Source organism: Notamacropus eugenii, chromosome 1, assembly GCF_028372415.1.
Source record: "Notamacropus eugenii isolate mMacEug1 chromosome 1, mMacEug1.pri_v2, whole genome shotgun sequence".
Lineage (NCBI taxonomy): Eukaryota > Metazoa > Chordata > Mammalia > Diprotodontia > Macropodidae > Notamacropus > Notamacropus eugenii.
The window spans coordinates 672,796,823-672,814,197 of record NC_092872.1 but is presented as its reverse complement, the minus strand read 5'-3'; the positions used below and the strand labels follow the sequence as shown (position 1 = coordinate 672,814,197).

Below are 17,375 nucleotides of genomic sequence, written 5' to 3'. Positions count from 1 at the left end.
CCCCACATAGTAAACACACACATGTAAAATGCTTTGCAAACCCATAAATGCCGACTGCTGTGATTATTCATCTGTAAAGTGGCAATGATAATATTTGCACTGCACACCACGTAGGATTGTTTGGAGGCAAATGTTTTAAAACCATAAAATCCTATAGAAATGTGGCCATTTACTAGTTACTGAAGTACCTCAGGCCAATCTTTTCAGAATCAGATGTCTCCAAGGGAGTTTAGTTACTGAACTGTTAATTATAAAGCAGTTTCACAGCATGAACCTTGAAAATAGTTTTTTAATGATTCTCCAGAATTCTTTCTAAGGATGCTAATGCTACCTGCCAGATGTACCGTTGATGTAAGAGGGCTAAAAATACAGACTGGGGGAAAATAGATAAATATATGTTTAGGTAAGATAACATTATCCCTGTGACAGCTGCATATTTTGTCTAACATCTCAACTCTCTACCTTCCCTCATTCCCTCACTGTTTCCTCCTACCCCTGTCAAAGTTCTGTTTAGTTCAGGACCAACAAGGGTTGATTCCACAATGAAACATCAAGGGCAGTCCTACCCAGAGCAGTGCTTAGAAATCTTTTTCTCCCACAGATGAGCCAGTTCAACAGATTCATATAACAAGTACCTACTGTGTGCAGAGATAGGATCTAAAGCAGAGGTTCTTCACATGGAGTCCTTGAACCGGTTAGATTTCCAAGAGGGATCCATGAACTTGGATGGGAAATATTTTAAATCTTTATTTCAATATAATTGATTTCCTTCATAGTCCTGTTTATTTTACTTCATGCATTTAAAAACATTGTGAGATGGAGTCCATAGGCTATACCAGGCTGCCCAAGGTGTCCATCACAAGAAAAGATATTTAACAACCTCTAGTCTGTAGGATCCTGGAAAAACCAAAGATGTTCTTGGAGAGACCCCTGTCTGAGGAATATCCTAGAGTGTATATGAAGCCTTTTTGGAGATCTGGAAGTGACACCCGCCCCCCCCCCCCCCCCTGCCGTTTGGGACCAAAGATGGCAGAAGCTATCTAGGTCTAGACCAGCACCAGTCTCTGGGGACAAGAATGCCAGGGGCATTAAGCAAATAGCTTTTCTGTCACCCAGTCTACTTCTACTTGGGCCTGCCTCTCAGAGTTCAGCTGGCCTGAGATGGGGCCGGTATGTCCCTTGCCAGTACAGAGCTCTGGGAGTGAGCATCACACAGGAGGTCTTCATCTGGAAACTCCTAGCATAGTGTGTGGCATACAGTAGGTCCTTAACAAATATTTGCTGAATGGAGAGCTGTGGGTACAACTCTTCCTTCAGTACATGTGATCCCTGGGAGGAATTTTAAAAGGAGGCTAAACTGGAGAAGAGGGATTTGGAAAATGGTACCCTGCTATTTGAGCCTTTGGATTCTCTTGATTTTCATGCCTGGACATGGTTGTGATACTCAGATAATTTATTCCTGTTGGAGGAAACACTGCCTTCTTCCCTTCCTCCAGGTAATCCCAGTGTTAAAAGGGCCAGAGACCCAGTGGCAATGAGCTTTTGATCCCACTGCATAGTCCACAGCAATCCCTGAGCTTATGGGAGAAAAAAGAGACACCACCAAGAACAATACCTAACCAAAGCGGGGAAAGACAGCCCGCTTTCTGAGAGCCAGGAGTATCTCAATGGCTACCCCAGATCTCCACTAGGTGTTGGGTAGGTAGTACATATATAATATCTGGGGTTGAACCCTGGACTGACATCCCATATAACTCCAATCCTTGATGCTGAAAAGGCATTGGTCACAGCTTCCTCGTGTGTAATAACTAGTAATATATTTCCTCCCTCAGCACAAGTGGAGTGCAGTCAGCAGCTACTTAGTGAAAAATTAAAAAAAAAAAAAAAAGGTAATCTAGGGAATAAAACTATAAACCAAAAGAACCTGTAGAGTCAGGGAAGAAATTTCAGCAAAGATGGGCTCCAGAGGCTTGGATGGAACTTATGTTGCCTATAAAAGAAATCAGAGATGCCTCTCCTGACAGCCACTGAAATAATGCCAAAATCCCTCCCTAGATATGTCCTAAAGAATGTCATTTTGAATTAGCATTCTCTTTATGTTATTTCCTGAAAATAATGATAGGCTTTTTTAGAAATTATTTACTGAGATGGTTTAATTAGGTGCCAGATTGGTACCTGTGCCCAAGAGTATGATTATAATTCCCGACATCCTTGGATAGATGTTGGTTGCTTTTGGTTGAAATAGAAAAAAAAAAAGGTAAAAAGGTTAGACATAATGGGAACAGATGTGGTTGGAAGCACAGCTGTACCATCCCCATAGAGATATGACTCCTAGCCCTGGGAGAGTATCCCCATTTGTCTTCAAAATTCTGCTTCCATTGTCTCTAAAATGAGGAGGTCAAGCTAGGTGATCTTATGGGGTCCCTTTTACCTCTTAAATTCTGTGATTCTGAGCATGCAGCAGTGCTACATCTGAAGGGGAACTTTTTTTAGTTCATATCTGCCTAATATAGCACATATTTGCATAGGAAATTGAGATTTACACACCACTTTTCTCACCATGGCCCAGGAAAGAGGTGCAGGAATCATTATACTCACTTTTCAGCTGAAGAAAGGGAGATTCACAGGGTGGTGAGTTGGCCTTGCTGACACGTGTGGAATAGATTTGAACGTTGTCCTTGGTAGTTAGTTCTAATTTCAAGGCTTTTTCTTCTACCTCGAATTTTCCCACTGCTACTCCCATCCCATGGCTGGCCTGTGGAGAGACTGAAGGTTGAAAGTTTGTCTTCAGGCCCTTCTCCCTCCCCTTGCAGCCCCCTTTGCTTCCCTTCTGAACCCTCCTGTCAGTACCCATTGCCTTCATTCTGCCTCTTGGATACTGGAGAGTGAATGCCTTCCATTTAATCCCGTGTTTAAAGCCTTGAGCCTAATTTTCTACCCTGTCCACAGTCAAAATTCTGTGTTATTTTGAGAGAGCCCCGCCACATCAGTTATGGATGCCAAAGTATCAATAGTTAATGTCTTAATGTGTTTTCCTTCCCAAGAAAATTTGCATTTTTAACGTACTTTAAAAACAGGAGCAGAGAGAGTAGGAAAATGCCAAAATGGAGACCTGGCTTCTATTCCAGGCCTTCCCAGGCTATGCGACCTTTGCCAGATCAGTTAAAGCTTCTGTACCTCCGTTTTCTCATTTGTAAAATGGGGAGGTTGGATTGATGATTTCAAGGGTCCCTTTAGGTTCTACTAGGATCATAGATACAGAGCTGGAAGGGACCATAGAAGCCACTAAGTCCAAGCCCCTTCATTTTATAGATGAGGGCTCGTAGGTCCAGGGGGTTTAAATGATTTGCCCGGTGTTACTCAGATACTACCTACTGGAATTTGAACTTGGGGCCTGTGACTGCATAGCCAGGGAGCTTTCAACTGAGCCACAATGAACATTCTGTGCGTCTAATGGTGCCATTTCAGGCATCATTGGATGAAATAACTTAGGCAAAGGGAGCCCTTCTTGCTGATTCTCAAATCCTATCATGAGGGAAACTGCTTAGTTGCCAGGCTAGTTCACACATCCACTCGTGTCCTCTAGCAAGCTGCTGGAGATTTTAGGCACATGTGTTACTGACCACAGATGTTTTCTTATATGTGTGTACTCCCATGCATGATGCCTGTGCTCACTTTCCTCATCTGTCAAATGAAGGGACTAGAATAGAGGATATCTAAGATTTCTTCTGATTCTAAGTCCTATTAACCTAGAACAGGAGTGGAGAACCTGCAGCCTCAAGGCCACCTGTTACTCAAGTGCAGCCCTTTGACTGATTTCAAACTTCACAAAACAAATTCTTTTATCTTTGTTGTTGTGTCTGATTCTTTGTGACCCCATTTGGGGTCTTTCTTGACAATGATACTGGTTGGGTTGGGCCATTTCCTTCTAAAGCTCATTTTCCAGTTGAGGAAACTGAGGCAGACAGGGTTCACTGACTTGCCCGCAGTCACACAGCTAGAAAATGTCTGAGGCTAGATTTGAATTCAGAAAGACTCTAGGCTTAGCACTTTGTCTACTGTGCCACCCAGCTACCCACAGAGTCAGATAGCAACAGACAGATGCACACATGTAAATTAAATGTAATAGATACAGAAAAGTCTTGATATTTGCCAGGCAAAAGATGGAGGAAAGAATATTTGCAGAATGTGGTATTTTAGTTTCAATAGCCTTGTTTGAAACTGGCCCATGAGAGGCTAGACTTTCAAAGAGTTGTCTGACCTCAGTAATAATTCTATTTAGAAATGCCAGATCTTCTGAGGGCAAGCTGCTACCTTGGAGGGATTACTGTGGAGTTATTAACCCTGACAGCCCCACTTTCCACCATATTGCATTTGGCTGCTCTGCTCATTTGACACTACGTGGTGATAAACCCCTAGGTTTTCCATCTCACCAGCCTCTGCCCACTCTTTTACAGTTTCTTCTAATTAGGTTGTACGTGATCTGATGAATGCAGCCACATGTCAGTTGACTCCAAGACAGTGTGCTTTGTGGCACAGTTTCCAGGAATGTGTTTCATCAGAAGAGGGACAGTAATTTGGTGGAAAGACTTGATTTGACAAACTCTTGTTAAGCACCTACCAAATAAAAGTCACTATGCTAGAAGTTGGGGATAGAAAGATTGAAAAATAGAAGGTTTTTCCCTTCAAGGAATTTAGGTTGTGGTCAAATGCAGGGACCTGAGCGATGTAGGAAGCAGGAGTAACTTTTAGGGGAGATGACATTGGAGGAAGGAGTCCCTGGGCTTGTTTTGATGAAAGCAAAGGATTTCAACAAGCCAAATTCAGGGGGAACCTATTCCAGGGATGGAGGGGTGGCAATGTAAAGGTTGGGAAAGGTGTCACCCAGGCCAGTAGTCTAGTTTGGTTGGGATGTAGATTGAGCAAAGGGGATATCAGACACCGCCAGTTTAATTCAAAAAACCTTTATTGAGCCAAGCATCAGTTATTATTGTTTTATATGGTGTAAATACAAAGTAATTAAAAGCTGAGGGTAAGGGTGAGAGTACAAATAGCTGAGGGGATCAGGAACTGTGGCTCCTGAATTACATTTGATGTGAAGTGAGGAAATTCTATAAGTTGGAAGTTGAGATAACATTCCAGGCATGGGGTAGGGTGGGATATCTATCTGTCCAAAGGCATGAATGTAGGAGGGAGATTATAGAACAGACTGGAACCTGTACCTTTCACCATATCACTAACCATTAGTCACCCAACCTGTGCCTGAAGACCCCTAGAAAAGAGAACCCCACTACCTCCTGAGGCAGCCATTCCTCTTGAATTGTAAGAAATTTTTTCCTTACATCAAACTTGAATCTGCTTCTTGGTACCTTCCACACATGGCACCTGGTCCTGCCCTGGAGTCAACCAAAACAAATGTAGTCTTTCTCCTGCGTGACAGCTGTCCACCCCCAGCAAGGGGGTCTGTTCCATTCAGGCTGCTTACATACGCCAACGCAAAGCCTGTGACATTGGTTACAGGCCATTATTGTATGTGAAGGGCAAGGAATTGCCCTTGGAACAAGGGATTTGGAGTTTAGGGCAATAGCCCTTCCCATGGCATAAAGTAGCAGCTATAAATATGCCAGCACAGTTCTGAATCGCAAAATATAAGACTCTCCACATGGAAGACAGATACAAAACATTTATTCACACACCAAAAAGCCAAATCCCAACACCAGAAAACCAAAGCCATCATAGCAACAAAGAAATTCGTACACAATGACAACGCTGGGGGCACTACCATCCCTGAGCCTTCCCTGTTAGGCTTCCTACAGAAGAGCTCCCTTAAAGAAATCACAGACAAGCTGTCCTACTCACACTAGCTGCTGCCTGCTCTCTCTTTCCCAGCTCTGACTGCTGACTCACTTTCTGTCCCACCTATTCAGCAAACCCCTCCCACCAAGGCTCCATGTGACCCAGGCAAGTCACATGGGCCTATTCATGGAAGGGAAAGGTCTTCCCATTTAAATTACCATTACATATACCTGGCATTTTTTGTTATTGTTCTTCTCAGTGTGTTCATTTGCGTAGCAAGCCCCAAAAGATCTTGCAGGGCTGGAAGAAACCACAGGGCTTCATGACCCCAGGCACCTTGGTAGTTTCTTTGGTAGATCCTCACGAGGCAGTTTCAGGATGGATATAGGTTGGTGATCAGGAACTGATGGTCAGAAAAGGGGACTTACCCCAGCTTTGGGACAGAGATTGATGCTTCCAACAGGAGGGAATAGAACTTAAGAGTCAAGGTAAAAGTTTGAGGGCTTCAATTAGTTGGAAGAGGCATCAGAGACAGTTTAGTCCCTGGGGGGTAAAACCCTTGAAGCTGTCAGATTCTTCCCCCTCTCCATGAATAGAAGGCACCTTTTCCTGGACCAGTGCCTCGTTGGTATGAGGGACCCTCTCCTGAAGGGCTAAAGCTTGACCTCTGGACCCAGAGAGTTGGCCAGACCCATTCGTTCTCTTATAGAAAAGAGGTAGCAAGCACTTCTGCTGAGTGGGTCAGTAGGTGACAGCAGTGAGACCACCCTGGGAGAGATTGGATGTCCAGGAGAATAATGAAATCACCAGAAGACATTGGTGTCCTGGGCCATTAGTGAGATCACTTGTCCTTCTGCATGTGTGCGTGGAATATAGGAGAGGTGCACAGAGAAGGACAAATGCCCCAGTTTAAAAAAAAGGAGAAGAAAATAAAGTTTGTATACTGTAGACCAAAGAGCTTGATTTTTATTCCTGGGAAAACTAAAAAAACGATCATTAAAGAAATGATTAGTGAACATCTAGAAAAACGCGTGTGTGTGTGTGTGTGTGTGTGTGTGTGTGTGTGTGTGTGTTGTTTTTGCAAGGCAGTTAGGGTTCAGTGACTTAGCCAGGGTCACACAGCTAGTAAATGTCAAGTGTCAGATCTATGTACTTTGCTACCATCTTGTCCTCCATGGACAGCAACTATATTGATCTAACATCAAAAAAAACAATTGTTGGAGAGTGTTTTCTTCCAACAATACATATCTCAACCCATCCACACTGGCCCTCCCCTTTGCAACTTCTAGCTGCATCCTCCTGTACATTTGCCATTGAGGGACAGTCCTCCCCACCTCTAATATGGTAGAAGCCTTTTTCCTGTTTTCTTGACATTGTAAGTATACCAATAGTATTCTTGGAGTGTACAAGCTATCCATCATCCAGTGGTTATCCCTTTCTCTTTTCAGGTAACCAACCTATCTTTTTTTCACTCATGTATTTGTTTGATAGCCTACTTTATTCTGCTTCCTTTTTTGTAATTATTTATAAGGACAGTGACAGAGGTGTTTGTTCAGTCAATCAATCAGTATTCATTGATCAAATGCCTGGTACATGCTAGGCACTATCCTAGACTCTGCTGATAAAAAGACAAAGCTGGGCCAGTTCCTGTCTTCAAGGAGCTTACATTGTTTTGAAGGAGATTATTAATTCAATACCATAGATAATGGCACATAAAATCTTCTAATTGCAAAGTTTGTGGAAGTAAGAACTCAGTTCATAAGCATTTATTAATCACCTACTGTGTGCCAAGCCTTGTACTATGAACAATAGATGATAAGCATTTTATTCATCCTAATAAAATTGTAATCCAACATTTTCTAGATTTTCCTGTTTAGGGCATAATGCCCTTAAAAAATTTTTGTCCCTAGTTTTTCCCCTTTCCATCCTTTTTCCTTTTAGTTCCCTCTAAAATAATTCCTAATTGTTTAATTATGCAGTATTTGGCAGGGACTGTTGTCCTCTTAAGAGCTGTGTTGGACTGGCATTGCTATGTCAGTGGCCTGTGGGTAATTAAGAAATCTGGCTTCTTCCTGAAAAGCTGGCTTTATAATTTCTAGCACCTGGTCTCATGATGGCCACCTGTTCATTTTCTCTTCCTTTTCTGAGGGTACTCAGCATTAGAAACTGCTCTTCTCTCTTTGACAGAAGATAAGTAAATTGGTCAGACTAGGGGAATGCTGTAGAGTTAGTGTGCCTGGAGTTCACCAAAGCCTTATTTTGACCAGTGCTTTTACAAGATCCTTGTGCACTAGATGGAGAAATGTGAGTTAGCTGACAGTACATTTAGATGAATTTGGAACTGCTTGAATGATCAGAGCCAGAGTATGCTGATAAATATACTGATGTCAGCCTAGGGGAGGGAGAGCCATAGCAGAATGTCATGCTATCCCTGTTCTATTTAATATTTTGGTCAGTGATCTGGATACAGGTCCAAATGGTACCCTCATAGGTAGGCAATAGAGCATAGTAAGGAGAAAACACTTCACATAGTATAAAGTGGAGAAGGATTGCAATCTACCTTAGTGGAGGAAGTACCCATGGTGAGAGACCCATAAAACTTTCAAAATAATCATAGTAGCACATGGTAAAGACCAGCCCTTGAGTTCCAAGATTCGGATCAAACTCCATGTTCATATCCAAGTTCTTGAGTCGGAGATGCAGATAAAATACATAAATATGAATAGCGGCTGTAGGGTTAGTCCAGTGAACAATCATTTATTAAGTATTTACTATGTGCCAAGAACAGGTGATGTAAATATAAGCAAAAAGTAAGTCAGTCCCTGCTCACGCGATACTTCTGTTCTAATGGTGGATGGCAGTATATAAAAGGAAGCCGAGAAGGGGTAAGTAGGAAGAAGTGAGGGTACCAGGCTGAGGGCATTGTAGAGAAAGTTCAGCAAATCTAGAGCAGGGGTGGGGGAACAATGTGAAGTTTGGATTCAGTCAAACGGCTTCACTTTGAGGACCTAGAGGGCCACATATGGCCTAGAGATTCCCCACCCATGGGAGAGGAATGAATACCTGACTGGCCCAAGATCCTCCTTCTAGGAGGAACCAGCCAGTCAGAGCAAGAGGCTGCAGGGTTGGGGAGTGCTTCCATTGTGTGAAGGTCAGGGAGGCAGGGAGCTTTCAGAGTGAAAAAGTTTCTACTTAACAATTAATGTGAAGAAGATCTAGGGTTTTTAATAGATTCCAGGGTGGGTGTGAGTCAGCAGTGTAACTAGACAGCCAAGAGGCGGCTCAGATGTAATAAAAGAACGTTAACCCTGGGTGGAAATTCAAGGTCTTACTACTCTTGTGACCTGGGGCAAATCACCTTTCTAAGCCCCAGTTTCCTCATCTATAAAATGGGGATCATAATATACATACTACGTTTTTCATGACTGCACATATACAATATATATCAAATTTTTTGCCTTCTCAAGGAAGGGGGGAAAGAGGGAGAGAATTGGAATTCAGAATTTTTTAAAAACATGTTAAAAATGGTTTTTACATGTAAATGCAAAAAAGAAAGTATTTTAAAATAATAATATATTTGCTATCTTCCGTGTGTGTGTGTGTGTGTGTGTGTGTGTGTGTGTGTGTGTGTGTGTATGGAAGAGGTCAAATTTTTTGGGTAGAAGAGATCGGCAGGGCTTGTACCTTCTTCAAAACATAGTATTGTAGAGTAGATAAGAGTGTTGGGCATGGACTCAGGGGGACCTGCGTTTAAAATCCTTCTGACGCTCCTTAATTTGTGTCTATAGCAAATTCTTTGATTTTTCTAAGCCTTGGTTTCCCCAACTGTAAAAAGAATATAGTAATACCTTCCTTATGGGGTTGTAATGAGATTCAAGTGAGATAATATATGTAAAGTCCTTTGCAAACTTAAAACTACTAGACAATCTTTTTTTTTCTTGTCCAGACCCCTCCTATTATTGGAATTTCTGCCAGCGTGAACAGGCATCTATTCCTCAACTTAGTCATAGAGTTGCCTGGGGCGCTGATAGTTAAGTGATTTGCCCAGTACCATATAGAGATAGTATGTGTTAGAGGTAGGATCTGAACACGGGTCTTCCTGATTCCAAGGCCAGGTCTTTATTACTAGACCATGCATCTTTCTATGCCAGTTATTATTCTTATTCTAAACACAACTTCTAAAAAAAGCCTCTTTTTATCACCTATAGCATCTTTCAGGAGCCTCAGCCCTTTCTTGTCTTTAGAGCTTTGATGTTACTATTTTTAGTGTTCATTTCAATCCTGTGCCAGACATCTGGATTCAGCTTTGGTGAGGTCTTTCCTTTCTCTTCTTGTGTCTGCCCTTTTAAAAATCTGAGGGTATCTATCTGACAGCAAGAGGGATGTATGCACCTTTCACAAGTTTTGCTTAGAAAACCATAGCTTAAAACTTTGACTTTTTTTTCTGAGGAAAATCCCAGAAATTGAGGGATAGAGATTACACCTTGGGCAGCTTCATTATACTGGAATTGCTGCCCTGCATCTCAATACTCTGGCCTGATGAAGAAGGCAGGAAATCCTCTTCAGAAAGAAAACGATTGATGTCTCCGATAAACCAGGCCTTTCTGGTGTGGGAAAGAGCAAAACCCAATGAGTCAACAGTCTGAGGGCATCATTCTATCTCTTAGTTTCCTGTATTCTGCGTTTGAGAACTGCTTTGACACCTACCTAGTTCAGTTCTTAGCCTCCGAGACACAGCCTTATTTTTTGCAGACGACCGAAGTTAGCAGAACTACTAGTTCATTCTCCTGATCTTGGTGAGTGAGAAAAATAATTTTAAAAAGAAAAACCCTTACTGGTGAGGGGAGGGCCCCTTAGGTGATGTAGGGTATATTCACCTCACCCCACCGCATCCCTGCCTAAGCTTTAGGGTAATAATAGCAGCTGACTTTTTGTAGCTCTTTAAAGTTTGCAGAGAGCTTTACACATGCTCTCTCCTTTGATCTTCTACAATCCCTTGCTATTTTTATCCTCATTTCATACATTAGTATGCTGAAACCCAGAGATATGTTCAGAGACTTGACCAAGGTCACGCAGCCATTACGTCTCTTTGCCCTCTGGCATCATCGCATCCCATCTGAAATGTGCTCATTTTATCCCTCCTGTGTGTCCATGTCTTAACACCCAACTCATTTAACTTATTACTCAGCCCTTGTTATCTGCTTTGTGATTTCATCTGCTAAATCCGAAAGACTTTTCTCCCTCCTCATCTTTCTTGATCTCTGCTGGTTTTAATGTTTTAGCTCCTCACCCCTTCATTTTAGACACTTTTATCTTTCACTGGCTTCAGGACCCTCTTTCTACCCGTCTGACCTCTCCTTGTCAGTCTTTTTCTGCTCCATCTTCTTCATTAGTGTGGGTAGCTCCCAGGACTCTTGTCTTGGAAGGCCTTCTATCTGCTCTATATACACTATTTCCCTTGGTGATCTCATTACCTCTAAGAAATTGGCTTTCTAGGTCACTAGTACCGACCTGAGGTTAGACCTTTTGCTTGCCTCTTATCTCCTATTGCTACTGAAGCAAGATGAGATCTCACGGGACTTGTTCTCTTGGGGCCAGCACTAAGTCCATAAAGTCTACAGAGGCTCCTGAGGCCACCATAGCTGCGACTGACGCTACTCAGAACCCTTGCAGTTTAGTCTTGAGGATCAGAATTGTGGGGAAGGAAGGTAGATTCAAGGCTGGATGGTGATCAAAGGGCCTTGCTGCCCCTTGTGCATGATGGCAGGCAGAGCTGTCTACGAGTGGCTTCTGGCCCCTGTGACCTAGTGGTCATGGTGGGCTACTTGTCACCTTGTATCCCATCATCCACTTAATTCCCTGGGATGGGGTGAAGAATGGTAGAGGAGCTGACACATTCCAGCCATAAGCAAAGGCAGGGCTTGATACCCTCAGATAACTTCTGAGTGGTTAGTAGCTACATCATCCTAGTTTATTCTTTCTGAATGGGTGGAAGCAAGCTTCCCCAAAAAACTCATAGATAGATAGATAGATAGATAGATAGATAGATAGATAGATAGATAGATAGATAGATAGATAGATAGATAGATAGACAGATGAATAGATGGATAGATAGAAAGGTAGGTAGATAGATAGATGAAAGAAAAGATATTAAGCATATGAGGCACTAAGTCTATAAATACAACCAAACAAAAGTCCCTACCCTCAAGGAGTTTGTTTTCTAGTAGGAGCTAAAAAGGGAGGACCAAGAGAGAAGGGGACTTAACCTGTGGCTTGGTACAGAGTTAGCAAGGAAGTGGATCTACCAGACAGAGGTATTTCATGCCAAGTCCTAAGTTAGAGTCTAAAAAGATATCTCTCATAGTCCTTTTCTTCTCCTACTGGCGCCAGTTAATCTGCGGGTATGGAGCAGGCAGCACATCTCAGCTTAACCACCAAAGTGAAGATCACTTTGGCCTAGTCTGTGGAAAATCCTCTGGGGATGGAGCTCCATAAACAACTTGAATTGGACCAGAACCACAGCTGGCAAAAAGGTTTCTCTATCCATTGTTCTGAGGGGGCTCTAATCTGCATGAATGAATTGAATCATGAGCACCAAAACACTTTTGCTCTAATCTTCATTCAAGCTAAACTAGATGAATGTGTTCACATAGGGGGAAAGAACTCATTATTTGAACAGACTAGATTTTTGCAATCAAAAACCTTTTGCAATCAGACCGAAGATTCAGTCCAAATTTAACTTCTAGAATCCTGGTTCTTTATTTGTTTTGTGTCATTTTCATCTCTCTCTCTGTCACTCTCTCTCTCTCTCTGTCTCTCTCTGTCTCTGTCTCTCTGTCTCTCTCTCTTCCTGCCTTTAAAATGCAGTGAGTTGGGTTTCACTTCTGCTTTTAGTGGGGAGATAATGTCTATTACATCACCATTAGGCATATTCCAACTCATAACTTTTGGCAATTTAACTAACTTTGAAAGAGTCACTGTCGTAACCAGGGGTACCAGATGGAGGGTAGAGGGTTGTTCCCTTTCCAACATAAATAGTGTAGTTTCATTATCTAGTTTTAAGGACCTCTAAAAAGACATATGCATACATCTAGTTATTTTCCCTCAGATGCCTGAAATTTCCAACATTAAAGTCATTCCTTTGAGAATATAGCATGGTGTAGTGGAAAGAGCACCATGTTTGAGATTCCAGATCCCTAAATGCTAGGCCTGACTGTCATAAGTTAGCTTTGTTACCTTGGGCAAATCATTCCCTTCTCTGCATCTCCTGTTTCTTCGTTTCTGAAGAGGTTGGACAAGATGATATCTTCAGGTCCCATCCAGCTGTAAAATTATATTAATCATCATAGGACATTGTGTCTCCAGGAAATCTGATTTGAAATGCAAATCTGGGAAGGGTAAGAAGACATTAGTATGCATTAATATTTTAATTGATGAGTTTATTGAATGATGAGTCAGGAATACCTCAACTCAGATCCTGCCTCTTAGACATGTTGGTTCTATGACTATGGGCAACCCACTTGACCTCTCAGTGCCCACAGAAATCCTTCTCAGACTTAAAGATGAATTGAAAATATACAAATGAAAGGAATTTCCACACTAGAAGTTCCCCCACTCACAGGTCCCAGTTAAGTTTTTTCTTAAAGTTTATTTGTTGTCTTCTGTTCTTGAGTGGTGGGAAGTATAGACCTTGAAGGAATGGGACATCGAATAGATGGGATGAATCACTTTATAAGGATCAGGGCTCTAGGGTGGGATGGATAGATTGGCAAGGTCCAGAAGATGGAAGTCCAAAGGGCAGAGAGAGAGAGTAACCCCCACTGCACCCCCTATATACACAGATCCCTTGGCCTCTACAGGGAACACCCAATCTCCTTAGTAATGTTACCAAGGTGATTATGTCACCATCACAGTGAAGCCTGGGTAGAGTAAGAAGTCAGTTACTACTTGCAAACTTTGAAGGGGCCAGCCTTCCTACCTACTTCACACCATTTCTAAAATTCCTAAAGGGAAAGCAGACTGTACTGTAGAAAAAGGGGGCTTACCCTTTGACTCAGGTAGTAGGATGGGAGTGGGGAGTGCCTCCTTTTGTCTTCTCATTTAGAAACCTGCAAAAAGCAGAAGTAGATAGAGTAAGGTACCAGTCAATTCTTTCTTCCCCATATTGTCAGATAGAAGTTCCTAATTCTCTTTGTCTCTCTGAGGTGTCAACTTATTTCTCATGTTTTAGTCTTACCACAAATAAATGACCAAATCCAAGTATTTGGAACCAGAATTACAGAATTTCGTCTTACGGTCTCTTTCTAAGAGCACTTTAGGTAGGTATTGAGACCTTGTTCAAGATGTTAAATTACCTTTCTGGTCAGTAAAGCCTTACACAGTTATGTCGACATCTTACTTAAGAAGGATGGGATTCACTTTGCCAGAGAAAAGAAGGCTAAAAGAGTAGCTACCCAACCAACCTCTCCCCTTCCTTTCACTTTCCTCCTGTGACATGTAAATACTGTTACGTATAAATATTTTGGGAGCGAGTGTTCTTCTCTCTCTTTCTATGAATATATGTATATTCACACATCTACATACATGTATGTAAATACACACTTTTATGTGTGTCTTGTTGGTACTGGTTAATAGAATTTTTTCCTTTTTTTTTTTCTTTTTTTGCTAACTCAATAGGAAAAGTAGAATCTGTACAGGGGACTGCATTTGACCTGAGGAAGCCAGTGGAACTTGGAAAGCACATAGAGAAGTTCCAGATTAATGGTTTTGACCACAACTTCTGTCTGAAGGATACGAAAGAGAAGCATTTTTGTGCAAGGTCAGACACCATTCATTCCTTCTGTGGCTGGGAAAGATTACTGCCTCCTGTTTTACTGAAATATTCCCCAACCATTCTAGCAGCAAGGCACTAGGCTACAGCAGACTATAGGTGAGCCAACCCTCCCTTTGGAGATCATGTAGGATTTGGATTGAGCAAATCATTTCACTTTACTGGGCCATGGTTTCCTGAATTTTAAAATGAGGAGGTTGGTTAGATAGCCTAAGATTCCTTTAAAATTAAATATATGATCTCAGGATTTAAAATCTGGATCGATTCTATGACCTGGATCCCAACACTTACAGAGGATAAGGTAGCATTTTTAACTCAGAAAAGAAATTGCTATCTTTCTAACAGATTGTTTCTCTAAGTCCTTGAATCTTTTTGAGAAGGGATTCCAGCCTGGCCAATGCAGTAACTCTACCCCATTCCGTCAAGTTTACTGTGTGATGAGGTGCTAGACCAGGGGTGGGGAACCTGCGGCCTCAAGGCCACATGTGGCCCTATAGGTCCCTGGGTGTGGCCTTTGGATTGAGTCCAGCTTTTACAGGATAAATCTTTTATTAAAGGAATTTGTTCTGTGAAGTTTGAATTCAGTCAAAGGGCTGCACTTGAGGATCTAGAGCACCTGAGGTCCTGTACTTGAGACCTGGGTGGGCTTGAGGCAAGGCCTCACACCTGTGCTAGACTGACTAGGGTGAATTGAGTTGGACTCTACCCATGATCCTGGGTGAAAGACTCAGAGCCAGTCCTCAAAATAACCTTCCTTTAGGGCCTACTACTCAGTCCTCTCCCAGGAGGCTATGGGGTGGGGTGGGGAGGAGGATGACCACCCCCTTCCCAAACAACCTTATATCTATTTGCATACATTTTATTTGTATGCGTAGCTGTACACATTATCTCTTCTGACTTATGTTGTAAACTCCTTGAGGACAGACTTTCACTTTTGTGTCCTCGATATGCCTAATAATAGGAACCGAAATAAGTGTTTGTTAACTGATCAGCTAATAATTGTCTTCCTATATGTGAAAGCTTTTTATTTTTCTGCCTCTTGCCCATATGTCTCAGTTAACTCTTCTTGTCTCTGCTGCCCAATTCTTTGTCTCTCTCCCCTGCTCCTCCTGCCTCTTCTAGACCCATGTATTTCCCAGGAGTTTACCCTGTCTCCACTCCCTTCTACTTGAATTATTTCTCTTTCAATTTTTTTTTCTCCCCAGGGTTTATCATCCCCTCACTGGACGGAAGCTAGAAATATACACAACCCAGCCTGGGGTGCAGTTTTACACAGCTAATTTCCTAGATGGAACGCTGAAGGGAAAGGGAGGTGCTGTGTACCCCAAACACTCAGCTTTTTGCCTTGAGACCCAGAACTGGCCAGATGCAGTCAACAAGGTAAAGTCAAATCCATAGGCGGCTCCTCCACAGCTCTTCTCCTTGCTGGTCCCTGCTGAGACCTTGTAGCAGACGTTAAAGTTGGTTTTCTGGTCATTGTAGCCTTACACAGTTATGACTATGGTATATTGGTATTATTTTGCCCAGAGAGAAGAAGGCTGAAGCTGGGGGCTCCCCAGATCTCTCTCTGCATCCTTTTCACAGATGACTTCCCTTCATTCTAGCCACATTGGCCTCCATGCTATTCCTCACCCAGGAGACTCATCACTCCTCTCAGTGTCTTGGTGTTGACTCCCTGACGTCCCCCAAATAAGTGGAATGCAGGCAGCTGCTCTGGGCAGCCCATTGATCTTCTGGAACTCCCAAGTCTGTTATTAGTTATGTTGAACACCTTAGTAACAGCTGACCTTTCTATATGGTCTTGAGGTTTGGGTGGCTCTTTACATATATTTTCTTCTTTAATCATCACAACAGCCCTGTAAGACACGTACCGTTCTAGCAGGCTTTATTAAACTCATTTTACAGATAAGGAAACTGGGGTCATGTGACATGTCCTCTATCAGCTAGGAAGGGTAAGAGGAGGGATTCGAACCTGGATCTCTCTTTGCTGAGTTTGAGTTTTGGGACTCTGTTCACTAAACTATGCTGCCTTTTCATGTTCCTTAATTTGAGGGTGGGAGGTTACTGCTCATTCACCTTATTTACATGCTGTGTGGGGACATTTGATCTGGGTCCCCATGTGAGGAAAGTAGGATTTTGCTCACACTTTCCCACTGGAATAATGTAGTTGTAAGAAAAATCCCACAAATTTTCTCAGTAATTAATTCATAAAGTCTGTGATTAGGAAGTTCTTCTTTTATGTCTGACCTAAATCTCTCCTCCCATTTTGACTCGCTCCTTATCGCCTGAAAGTTCGCGGACCTCCGTTTAAGAACCCCTGCACCATTTGAAATCTCCCAGTGCTGGCATTCAAGCCTGGTTATAGGTAACCTAGAACTTTCATGGGACAGTCTAGAATAAAAGCCAAATTAAATTAATGCAGAAGGGTTCCTGAAGGTGATTACAATTTATGGGAAAGATCAAAGCAATGAAAGTGAGAGGAAAATGGACATTGGGAGTCCTGGCCCTTCCTTTCTCATGGCATTTCCATATTTAATGAGACAAGAGTTTCAGAAACTCCATTCTTTTATTAATTTTCCCTGTTTCTATACCAAAAGTTGGGTATGAGTTTAATATTTCTGCTAAGTTCCTAAGCACTTTCTGAGGCCAAGTGATTTAAGAAGTAACTTGTGATCATTTCTTTTCTTCTTAGCTACCTAACAATACTCTTTTCCGGTTAGATTTTTACTGTTCAAAAAGAGATAAGACA

At 42.2% G+C, this 17,375-nt stretch overlaps 1 protein-coding gene across 1 annotated transcript in view; it reads left to right on the top strand.

Annotated features, from left to right (window-relative positions):
* The window catches only part of GALM (galactose mutarotase), a 53,016-nt gene that overhangs the window by 33,813 nt on the left and 1,828 nt on the right, over positions 1–17,375 (top strand). The window contains exons 5-6 of the mRNA XM_072635830.1: positions 14,473–14,614; positions 15,832–16,006. Of these exons, the coding sequence (XP_072491931.1) occupies positions 14,473–14,614; positions 15,832–16,006 (317 nt within the window). The remainder of the gene's footprint in view (positions 1–14,472; positions 14,615–15,831; positions 16,007–17,375) is intronic.